Raw genomic sequence first — 12,809 nt, forward strand, 5'->3', positions numbered from 1 at the left:
ACACTTCATATACTTGTTTCCAACAACTAATTCAGCAAATATACATAGTAAGGAAAACACTTGTGTTGTCCTTTTGTGGAAGAGTCCTAGATGATCTCCCCAGATGTTTAAGAAAAAAAAAAAAAAAAAAATCCACTATCTAATGAAAAGCTATGAGGGACAGAAACTAATGTCCACTCTTTTGGACATAGGTATTACAAAAACAAGGACTAAATCAAAATCTTCAGTTGGCTCAAGAAAGTCTCTTTAGTCCTAGTGACCATTTTCCCCTTCTGAGCTCCATATAACTTATGAAAACGCATCCTGTTCAAAACTTACGTATTTTTACAATTCAGGCCTCTATCATCTACCTCAGAGAGGTGACAAGGCTGAAAACCTTTGAAATCAATCAGGTAGGAATATGAGAATGGTCATATAAGGCAGAAAAGCTAGGACTATTTTGCATCTTTTCTGTGGATGCTTTCTATTTAAATGGATAAGTTTGATTGCATACAAACATACAAATGGCTACAGAGGGCCACATTTAAGAAAGAAAATTAAGAATGGCAGATCTTTCAGACAACGAGGAATGAGGTACACTATACTGGATGGTTAGCATCCCTGAAATCAGATCAAATTGGGAAGCTATGTGAAAAGAAGAAGTGAGTGCTAACTAAGGCTTCAGTCCCTAATGTCAGCACTGTCCTTTTTCCTTAGTGCTAAAACCACAATAAGGATTCTTTTCTCTCTGATTCCACCTGTTTGATTGAAAGTCAGATCAACAGTCACCTCTATTGCATTGCATTACATTAGTGTTACCAAAGCCTTGTCAGATAGATGTATTTTGTGGCTGAGACCCAAACTGGACAACGACTTGTATGGTGAAAAGCTTCCTGGTTTAGAACTTATGATAATAACATAGCTCTAGAAATAATTACAATTCATCATGCTACAGCATTCAACCTGTGGCTTCTCAGGCCTCGGAGAGTCAGCATCTATCAGGTCAGTTTTACCACAGTCATGGCTGGCATTTCCCAACATCTTAATTTTATGCAAGTTCTGAAGCCTCATCGAGCACAAAGCAACAAAGAGGTTTTCATCCACCCCAGTACACCAGTGCAGCCATTCTTATGTTCATGTAATAGAGGGAAACAAAAGCCATAGCATAGCAGCCACCAATAGTAGACATCTAGAGAAAAGTACAAGAATGGGACAAGCACACAGTGGTATTTCTTCAAGATACTCTCTTGGACTCAGTAAACTGGTGTTTGTAGGCTGCATAGAGATGTGTTCTTGTGCTTATGAACTTCTAATGCAACATTATCCCCTGGCCTGCAGTCATCTTTTTTTCCAAGTTCAAAAATCTGTCTATACAATCAGAAGCTGTCTCTGACCTTTGATCATGTACGCTGCTCATCTTTGTATTTTTTCCTATTCTACTTTATTTCCTTCATATAATTATTAAAATTAATTTAGGGAAAACCTTATTGAAACATTAAGTAGCTAAAAATGTTCAGGGACATCAAGCACAAAATTCTTCGGAGTTTGCATATAGTATCCTTAATCAAATCCGAATCTTTTACCTTTAAATATAAAATACAACCTCTTAGGAGGAAAAAAAAAGAAAAAAAAAATTTTACACATCAGATAAGCAGATGAAAAACTAGTCACTCACTGCAGCAAGGCTTTAGTTTTTCTGGTTGGATCTTCTGGTCTGAAGTTTTTGTATACCTCTACTTCATGCTCTATAGAAAGCAGTTGGCTCTGAAGTTTGCTCCTGAAGCCTGGCAGGGTATCCCGAATATGGTTGGTAAGTTGCTAAAAAAACAAATAAAAGACCTTTTATATTCTAAATACAGATGAAAGCAAAAGCATAGCCATTTCCTTCTAACTGCCAAGCATATCAACCATGAACTGTGCTAGTTTACTAGTATACTCCCTTTTGATCTTTGTAGCAACGGAGACAGTTAAAGAACAACACATACCACTTTCATGTACATATTACATTGAAGCTTGAAAAATGTCTTGGCCCTCTCATTCACTGGGCCCTATTACTACATACCTGTTTAGCTACACATTCAATAATTAAACAAATTTAACCTTTTACCACTCAGCACTTTGATGCCTTCACCCTTCTCTTCAGCTGCTTTTCCTGATAAAGGCTGTCTCCTAATTCCCTAGAAATGCAAATTCTCTGCATGAATGCCCCTTGCTTCATAGTTCCTTCTTAAAGGAGCAACAGTACAGAGGATTCTTTTTTTCCCCTCCCCAAATACCTCTCTAAACATCTTAGTTTACTCCTGCAGTGAATGCATACTGTCTTTCTTAAAAAGACATGACAATATGTAAATATGCTTCACTTGTGATCACTAGTAGGGCTGGAGATGAACACACACATCAGACCCCCTAAAGACATGTATGTTTATTGTTGGAAACACTCTACTGCATCATTACACTTATTTTAATGTTCCTAGACTTGCGGGCCTCCAGTTTCCCAGATCTGGGCTTTCTGGACAACTATGTTAGGAAGTTAGTTCTGTCAATGACACACACACACACACACACACACACACACAAAAAAAAAGAAAGAAAGAAAGAAAAGAAAAAAGAAAACACAACACACAAACAGTTTTGAGACATACTTCTCAAATCTTAAACTGAAGTATTTAAATCACTGCTATTATATTAGAGTCATCATCTCTAAGAGCCCCTTGTAAACAAGGCTGCAGGAAAGTGGTATTGCCATTCAGCTTGCACTGAATGACTCATTTATAGCAAAAGGCAATGCAGAAAAAGGAACAGATTCTGAAAGTCAACAACTAGTCCAGAAGGGTGATGGAAGGAAACACAGATACACAGTGTGTCTTATCAGCTTATCAGTATTTGGGACTCTCTGACCATTAAGACATACCACCTCCACATCATTTCTGCTCCCTTGTACAAAGTATACTGAAGGGAAGAGTTTTACTTCATGAAGATTACAGCGTTTTAACTTTTTTTAAACGCTTCATCTTTGGCTGAAGAAGTTCTAACTTCTACTTCAAGAGTATCAATTTTCATTTCTGAAAATACACGTACAAGCACTAAAAAATAAACTGAAGGAGACAAAAAGTCTCACCAAATCTGTTAGGGTTTGACATACTTCATTTATTTTGTGCATCTTGCAATGTGTTTGGAAAGCACTATCAATATGTTACCTGTGCTGTAAGTGTATGATTTCTGAACAGTTCCTTGATTAAATTCAAAATAAACTTCTTGCAATTCATTGCAAACTCTCCTCCCAAGCCCCAATTCCAACAAGCTATGAATGAATAATGTTATATGCCAAAACTCCTAATATAAAAGTTGTTTGGTATATGTGACAGCACAGAATCAAAGGCTGGAATTTCCCTGTAGCACCATCTTGTGGATGCAGAGAAATTTGAATTTCACCTGAACCACAAACCCTAATAGGTGTTTAATGTCTTAGGAATAAGACTTGCAGAGTTTTCCCCATATATAACATTCTTCATACAGTAACAGACCAGAAAAATAAAATCATATTGAAACATGTAAATTTATAAAACAGCTCACAAAAAAAAAATTAACAGTACTTAAAGTAATACACTTGAGGAAGGACAAGACAGTCCAAAGAAGTAAGATCAGCTGTTTTCATCTCAAAACTAAGATGTATGATATTAAAGATTTAATATATAGAAAAAGACAAAACATCCTAAACATAGATGAGTGCTTGCACTCTGCTGAAAACTTGGTTCTGCAGCACAAATAAATGGCATTAGTATTCTTTATGCATTCATCCACAGCATATTTCAACCTTACTGTCAAGTTACACAGCTGCAAAGTCACTGTAGCAAGAGATTAAACAGGCAAGCCATTTAGCCTTGCTCCTCTTAGTAAATAATCTCTCTGCTGTTTCCAACTTGTCAAAAACACAGTCGGGTAGACCTGGTCTCTGTCTATCCAAGACCAAAGGCCACAAGTTGACAGCAAATTGGAGATACAAAGTTTGACTTGTTGGAATGCCAGGAATATAGGTCAGCTGATAAACCGAGTTTCAAATAAATCATATTACATGATCAGGCATTTTAGAAAGACATGCATGATTTCACCTTGTCCTCTTCAAATTTGCCATGAGGTACATCACTTGAAGGTGATGCACATGCTATTCAAGTCTGCACTATGAAAGTGGCATTCCTCAAAGACGATCATCTAGTTTCCAGATGATCCAAAAAGGAGTTAATGGCATAGTTAACTGCAATTGTGACAGTGCGAGATCCTTCTTAAACAGGCACTGTGTTCACACTGGCCTAAAGAACAGACTAGTCTTAACATTTCAACCAACGCTAAATATAAACGAGTAGAGTTGGACTTTAAAAACAGATTAAGAAAGACTCATACATTTTGTCACAATCTGCCAGCAAGATTAATAAGCTTGTTAGGGGTATGGAATCAAGTATCATGGACACATGGCATATATAACTCAAACAGCAAACCTCCATGACTTACAGACTTCCTTCAGAAAACGCATGAATATCTGAGGCATGTATCTCCAGATTTATTGCCTCTAGAGCGCTACTTTATGGAGAACAACTCCTGACACAAAAGTCTAGTTACTAGCCTACTGACTGATTAATTCCTTGGAGATGATCACAGAATTTTCATCCATCAGTGACAGCTAACTCTTGTGTCTCTCCCAATTAGCACAGTGATAAAGGGAAACATGGAAGAGTGAAGAAAATTATGCACTCTTCCACCTCTAGTGTTGGCAGTGTCTTGGTTAGAACAGTAAGGAACAGGATTCTCGACAGCTAAATGGGAAACAGACTTCTCTATTTCATGCTAAAGGAAGCTGTGATCTGATACAGTTTGACATGAACTTCTAAAAACAGACCCTAAATTTGGGGGGAAAAAGTAGTGTGAACGAAGTGCTCTGATAACTGTATTTGTCATTTACATCAATAGTATATGGTACATTGTTTCTGCTAAAAACTTGAACAAAATGTAGATCACGAGATTAGAGTACAGATGTACAGTGAACCCTCAGAATATATGATTTCTAAAATACTGTTAATCTTGACATTTTGATCAGTAGGAACACCTATTAAAGTGGAAAAATGTGATAATTAAGGAATAAAAGTGTATGCTTGGAAAAACACTCAGAAAAGGAGCAGAATCTTATTTTCTATGTTCATATCCAGTATTCAAGAGAACAGAAAAGATTTCCTCCTGAACAAAGGGCCAGGGAACTGATGCAACAGCAGCCTGAAGTTGGCACATGGTAAGTTCCCAGCCCTCCAAGGCCACTTACACTTGTCAGGTTTGCTTTCCTTTTTTTGTAACCACACTTCCAGTTTTGTAAATCAATACCATTTGGCTTTGCTAGAGAAAACACAGGTTTCTAAGAGTTTTTGCAAGGAACATCAAGTCTTCCACATGGCAGCAAAGCATCTCTGTAGCCCTGAACAGCCATGACAAATTTCTGCGCAGTTACCTACTTCACTCAAACCAAGCACAGTCCAAGTCCACAGTGAGACTATGATTGCTATATGCAGCCCCACAGAACAAAAGTGAATTAATGATTCATCTCTCGCCAACCTCTTCTCTCAGGTTGTAGCAGGTATGCCCACATTATTTCATGACTGATGTTATAACCTAAACTTCAGCCTGACATAACAGTGAGATAAATAAGCAATTAAATTAACTTCTAAAACCTAAAGTGGGATAAAATATTACAGAACTTCTAGATCTGAGAAACTACAGTCATAAAACAGAATCAGTAGCTTATGCCTGGATGAATAAGAGAGCAAGTCTGACTTATTTCTTTTATTTCTGAGTCAAAAAAAAAAAAACCCATTTACTCTGAAAAAAGTAGTGTTTGAATGTAAGAAGTTGCCATCCTTGATAACATTATGATTAGCAGACTTAATTTTAGTTGTATGCTGAAAGGAGCCTGGAAATTAGGTCCTCTGCTTCTCACAGTGAATCTGCATATACCACAGGTAATATGGAGCTTTGTTTATTTCATTGTGAAACTTTAAAAGGTTAAAGGCAGGAAAGAATAAATTAGGTTCACTGACACACATTCCTTTTAACAAGGATTTTAGACTGAATCTATCATTACAAAAGCGGCCGCTCACCACAAACTTCAGCCTTTACCTGGTTTAGAACTTTCTGGAGATACGGTGTTCCCATCCGATCTGCCATGTGCCTGTATGCTGGATGTGAAAGAAAGAATTTCCTTTCTGCTAGGAGAGCTGCCTTGATATCCTTCTTCCCATCAATGTCCTTCTGGCTTCTATTTACAACACCAATATAACCTAAAACAGCAGCAAACCAGTGGGTAAATCAATGCAGCTACTGCCTGAATTGCTGGATTCACATTCAATTGAACGAGGCTGGCTCAATTCAAACAAAACCTTTCAATTAAAGCACTTCAGGTATTGTTTAGAAGTACTGTAGTGAATTTAATGGTGACCAAATCATTGATTCAAATGCAATAATAATCCATTTCACCACATTCCTAGATTGTTTTCTGTGTTATTATAACAGGAGGAGGAGATAGTCTCATTGGTAAAGCGTAATTAGAATCAAAATTCTTGATACTGTTAGCAGTGCAAGTGACTGTGACAGTAGCTTCAGGAACAGTCCCACAGAAAATTTCTGGAAGGGAAAAAACTTGGTTTACAGTGAAGTTACCAAAGCTCTGGTGCTTGCTTCTGAGATAGATAAGGAAAGAGAGTCCCTTTTGGGAAGGCATGGCAGCCTAGTACAGAAAAGAAAATTTGCTAACTACTTATTCTGGCATTTTTTGTTTCTGGAATAGCACAGTCTATTTTCCAGGTCCAGTAAAAATATCTTAATTACTCTATATTTTGCCATGGCCTTCTGTTATATTTGCTGTTTAGATAATGATAAAAAGATTGCAACTCTTTAAGACCCATACAACCTTTGATTCACCGTCAGAGCTGTTTTATATACCACTTTGGCCCAAATCATTACCTGGGTTGTACAGGATATAGGCAACTGAACATTCTCACCTCTACGAAGAGGAAGTAGTTTGTTTTCTAGAATTTCTCTTGCATCTGTTCCTTCATCCATCAGATCCAATTTTGTGATCACACCAATGGTCCTAAGGCCTGACCCAGGGTGGGGAGACGAAAAAGATAACAAAGGATTATTTATAGTCAAGGAAGGTCAATTACACCTTAGAATTACATAATATTTAAAATATTTATTTTAAAATTCACAAATATCATAAGTTACACAATACTAGGCACAGCTGCAAGCTGAAATGTGCCTGCAAAAGAAGGGATCATCATTCCCAGTGCTGAAATGCATTCTTAAATCTCTTTAACCAAGTTCAGCATTCCCATGACACTACCGTCAGTTTGATAGAGTATCCAGAAATCCCATGGACACTAAGATCCCCTTTTGTGAGTTGCTACAAATGTTTCTAGATAGGCATTGCCCCTTGCTTATAGGAGTTAGTGACAGAAAAAAAAATTACAGCATCATTATATGAATTATGTTAACAAAATTATTTTGATGCTGAAGTCTAGATAAGAATGCATACATAAATCTGTATTATAATATGCATTAACAGTAAAACAAAAAAAGTATAGTAGTCTTAGTTATCACATAATTGGAAGTATGTTACTGTATTCCAGAATAAAAAGCAGTTGAACATTCTATCACGCTTACCTTGAGGGTCCACTTCTTTAGCTAACTTCAGTGCATCTGAATTGGCCAGATCAGTGTTAGCTGGAGTTACGGCCAGTATCAGGCAGTTTTCTCGAGAGATGAACTGCATTATCATGTCTCTAATTTGTTGCTCAATATCTGGAGGTTGATCCCCTACCGGCACTTTAGTGATTCCCGGCAAGTCAATAAGAGTCAGGCTTAATACTAAATGGAAAACACAGCATCACAAAATTGTTTAGCATGCCAGATATGTTTAAAGAGATCGATGGATCTCTGGCTGCAGACAGCTTTTTAATCACAAAAAAACCCACATAATTACCTTTATAGGTATATAAACATTGTTAATGGTTGAAATAAAATGTCTGACAATCTGAAAATTACACTTGTTAGCACAATTGTTTCCCTACTGGTTTTTTATCTCTAGATTTAAGATTACTGTTTAATAACAAACATCAGAATCAGCATAGGAGAATGATTCTCACGTTGAATAACCTTAAAAGATCCCAGAAAACCAAACAAGACTTTCTGAGCTTTTTCCACAAATGGCAGTACAAACAACAAGCCGTCCCCGTCTCATCTTTCAAATCAACCCAAACAGGGTGGGTTTTTTTTGTTTTGTTTCAGTTTTTTAATACTGTCCTTCTCCAACCATCTTTCAACAGTGTCTCCAACTAAGAACTTTCCAAATTGAAAGTTAACAATTAAACTTGTATAGCAAAGTTCTTTTTTTTTTCTTTTTTTCTTTCTTTTTTTTTTTTTTTTGGTGGTGGTAGAGAGGAACAAGCAAGAAAAAGTTTACCTGGTAAGAAAAGCTGTTTTGCTTAAGCATGATTTCCCCTGTACAGGCCACAAGGCCAACAAGGAGCATCCTAGCTTTCTCACAAAACGCTGGGGTAATAGTAAGTTACTTAACAAAGTAAGAGCATTAGACAGGAAATTTTCACCTTCTCCTGGAGTCAGTATGTTCCACAATTGAGCTTTGAGGCAGGGTGTTTAGTTCAGCTCCACTCCTGTTAGCTATGCCACATCTGTACAGCAGAGATAGGGCTCAGGGGCAAGTGTTCAGAATGAAGTCTGCTCACAGCATATCAAAAGGAGGTTCAGTATCTCTTTAATTACCTCTCCTCTTATTTTAATCCTTCTATTCTTTGATTCTCAATCAAGACATCAGATGAGGGGGTTAGGAAAACAAAATGCCTCAGCCAAATACACCACTTTTCCCCTGGATCCAAAACAGACTCAATGCAAAACCTTTTCTCAGGGCTGCCTTCATTAACTTGGGCAGATGGCAACCAGAGGAACTAACTTCGATCTATACTGGGGGTCTACAACAGGAAGCAGCTTCAAGAACTCTTAAATATGTTTCTAGTGACAGGGAACAATAAACATCCAATATGGCAGGGAGACACACTGGCTTTCTAGACAACCGATCAGGGAATCCACATAGGATGTGAGAAGGTGGCAAAAAAGGTCTTGACGCTAAGTCTCCCAAACACATATTATGTATTCTAACTGCTGAACTATTAACTAACAGTATGTGTACTAGAGGATGGAAAGGTTTCATCCTGATGCAGAATAGGAATATTTTTATATCATAAGAACGTTAAACATGACAGAGAGGCTGCTTTCTGCCCAGCTCTAGTGGCAACAGCTCTCTGCAGCAGGATAGTTTCATAACACAGGAGAAGCTGAGGATTCTTCTAATAGGCAGACGTATTCAACACTTCTGGTGCAACTGAAACTCAGAAATCATTTCATCCCCAAAAACTTCTGATAAGTCAATGAGAACTCACACAAAAGGAGACAGCTAAAGAGAGACAGATAATCTATTACATGACAGGAATATGAAGAAGAATGATTTTTACCTACCATGTGGGGAATATATTCTTAAATTAATAGGAATTGAAGAAATGCCTTTGTTCACTCCTGTTATTCTATCTGTTTCTACTTCAATTTCCTGGCGAACTTCATCAAAATCAGTAAATTTCCTCCCTTTGCAGTGTAGAAATTCAGCATACTCTGAAAAATATCAATAGCATCTCTGAATCTCAAAAGGCTTATAGTCTGAGACACTGGCTTTCAAGCAGCTAGTATTTTTCAGATGTGTAAGCACAAAAGCATGTCATCACAGATAACAGCAAAGTGTTATATATGAACACATGCTGTATATGGAATTGCACTGATGAAAACCAGCCTACAACAAGAAAGGGTTAGTTTAAAAAAAAAAGTCAAGTTGACTGGATATGATTTATTGCTTTTATCTTTAGCATGTCATCTACTAGATGAATCTAGAAAGTTCAAATAAATACTGTTAAACTTAATAGAATAAGAAACAGATTGCGAATCATTCTGAGTTTTCATCTGATTACATTTGCCTGTAATACATCAATAAACTGAAGAAAAGGAATTCCAGTTCTACATCATGAAAGAATGTTAGCATTTTTCAACAACAGCCCACATTACACACGATTTTAACAAAGGAGCTATGTATGTTTTATAAGTTCACGATCAAAATAATATCACTTAAAAATATCGTCAAGTAATTAATGAAATACTCAATTCTTCACCCTAGAGACTTCTTGAAGCCCAAATCCAAATCCTGCTTACAAAGTTTTTAAAAGTTTTTAGAGATACCATGGCAATTTTGCCAAAGTAGGAGAAAACACTGAATTTGTAAAATGCCTTACACAATCATCACGCACTTGCCCTCTTAGCTTGAAAGGGCTTCAGTCAGGAATTTTCTTCCCACTTTCATCAGAGATAAATACAGTCAGTACTTCAGTATGACACTAAGTCCCTGTTTTGACTCTTGAATCCAAATACGGACACTGATTACTATATCCTTCTGGATCTTCTTCCCAGAAGAAATATGGTACATAACCAAAAGCGCATCTCAGCATTTTAAAACTGGAGTTTCTCCTTTTAGAACAGGGCAAAAAAGTTTATCCCACTAATAAGATATAACTGGGTTATGATATAAATGGCTGTCACAGTATGAGCTGACATCCGTCCCCACAATCCTCCCCTAAAAAGCTCTTAGTAGGACTGCAGAATGTTTGGACGCAGTTGCACACGTTCCAATATTATTACATTTTGCAATCAAGGTGTTTCTTCCTAGTTTATGAATAAAAAATTCTCAAACCCCAAGGCAAAGATATTGCTTGATATTCACAGAAAGAAGGCAAAAACAGTTCAGCAGAGCTGATCTGAGAATATAGATTAATGGAGGGACTTATGTATCAGCACTCAAATTTGTTTCTCAGGTCTGCCAAAAGTTATTTGATTATTGTTGTTGATGGAGCTGTTAAAAAATAAATAAATTAGCGAAACAACATGCATAACCATCATGACAGTTAAAGTAAACTGAAAGCCTAATAACAAAAGATAGGAGAGGAAACAAACACCAACCTTTCTGCCCTGCATTAGCATTATTTCTTTGGATTCAAAGTGCAAAGACAGGGGCACCCATCCTTGTTAAGGAATACAGACACACACACACACACACACACACGCACATTATATTTTTTATTTATATATATTTTATATATATATAAAATTTTAAAGGGAGAATTCAAAAACCTCTGTCTTAAATCTGAACAACTTAAGAATCTCTGCATATCTTGTATCCTTTTTCAGACCTGGCAAAAAAATGACAAGGAATAAGGGGTTGTATGTTTAAAATATTAAATTATTTCTTTAAGGAAAAAAAAAAAAAAAAAAAAAGGAACATTCAAATATTCCAAAGTATAACAGTGAAAAAAAAAATCTAGGTTTATCTAAAACACTTGGGAATTTACACTTGTAAAATTTATTATCTTAAATTTAGAAAATAGCTTCCCACCAAAAAAAAGCTGACAAGTGATTCTTATTTTGATTGAGTTCTTCATGCACTGCTCTTGGCATAAAATAAAATGTATTCTTCTCACCTACAGTTTTTATTCAGTGGTTCATTAGATTTTCTCAGAAAAAGATTATAAAATTCAGACAATTAACACTTAGTGTCTGCTTTCTTACTCTATGATCTGACCGACTCAGCTGATGCTCAGAGAAGCTTCTCTGTTCCACTTAACACTTGGTAACAGTAAGAGTATCTGAAATGGCTACAAGTCCAATCAAATGAAAAAAAATAAGTGAAATGAAAATAGTTAACTACTTTTGAGCTATGTCAATAATTATCACTAGCTCGTTCCTCTCAGCGACATTTGTGGTCCTGCTAATTCTGAGGGAATTGACTTTACTGTTCTTCATACCCTATAGCATATATGAGATGCTACACACAGCCTGCAGAATAAAAATTCAAATGAACAAATCGTGCTTTGTTTTGCTGCTTTCAGCTCTTTGCCTGCCCTTGGCAACGATTCCTCTAGCCAGACTGAATGAGCACACATTTTAATGCAATCTTCATTTTTCAGTTTTGTACAGAAAAATGCTAGGAAAATAAATACTATATTATATATTTATATGATAGTTTACATTTTTGTGAAAGTGGACATGAAGTCATACAGAAAGAGGGACTCTGCCTAATGCTAATTTTAAGACATGTATTTTCTATACAGAACTTGTAGAACCAAGTATTTGTGGATATGGTTGATCTGTCCAAGTGTGAGCTGAGGCCCATGCCCTGCTTCAGGGTACTGATGGGAAAGCCAGCTGAGCCCTTGAACCCAGTCTGACAGATCTCAGCAGTCACTGTTGGTCCGCTCGGGTCACCATACACACTGTTGGTAGTACACACGGACAAACATCAGCAAAAAGATAGAGGAGTCTCTGCAAGCTTATAACAGTTTAAACTCAGGTTTCAGACTCTACCAGCCTGTCAGCTCTGATTAGATGATGGGTTGTCCCAGATTTGGGTCACTATCACCTTTTCCCCATGATGACTGTGACTCTATAGATTCCAGGGTACATGCCTCCTCAGTCTTCACTGGTCTGCATAGCATCCCTCTTCATCATCTGAATGACAAGTGGATGCCAGGGAGTGGGACCCAGAGAAGGCCAGGCACAAGCTTCCTTTCCTCCCTGTAACGTGGCCAGTCCTTCCCCTATCATTGATACTATGGTATCTTTCTAGTTTTTTTTTCCTTGAAGGCCTCTGAATGCATTTCTGTTAATGAGATCTTTAAAATCAT

The 12,809-nt window shown here is 36.9% G+C and overlaps 1 protein-coding gene across 7 annotated transcripts in view; it reads right to left on the reverse strand.

Moving 5' to 3' along the window:
- The window catches only part of DNM3 (dynamin 3), a 183,586-nt gene that overhangs the window by 149,410 nt on the left and 21,367 nt on the right, over positions 1–12,809 (reverse strand). For 6 of the 7 annotated variants that reach the window (XM_062580964.1, XM_062580961.1, XM_062580959.1 and 3 more), the window contains exons 3-7: positions 9,550–9,699; positions 7,681–7,884; positions 7,017–7,115; positions 6,136–6,296; positions 1,655–1,797 (exon numbers count right to left, since the gene is read on the reverse strand). In XM_062580964.1, the coding sequence (XP_062436948.1) occupies positions 1,655–1,797; positions 6,136–6,296; positions 7,017–7,115; positions 7,681–7,884; positions 9,550–9,699 (757 nt within the window). Of the gene's footprint in view, positions 1–1,654; positions 1,798–6,135; positions 6,297–7,016; positions 7,116–7,680; positions 7,885–8,624; positions 8,728–9,549; positions 9,700–12,809 lie in introns of those variants that run through there. The other variant, XM_062580965.1, reaches the window with a different exon arrangement.

The sequence above is a fragment of the Rhea pennata genome, chromosome 8, assembly GCF_028389875.1.
Source record: "Rhea pennata isolate bPtePen1 chromosome 8, bPtePen1.pri, whole genome shotgun sequence".
NCBI classification, from domain to species: Eukaryota; Metazoa; Chordata; class Aves; order Rheiformes; family Rheidae; genus Rhea; species Rhea pennata.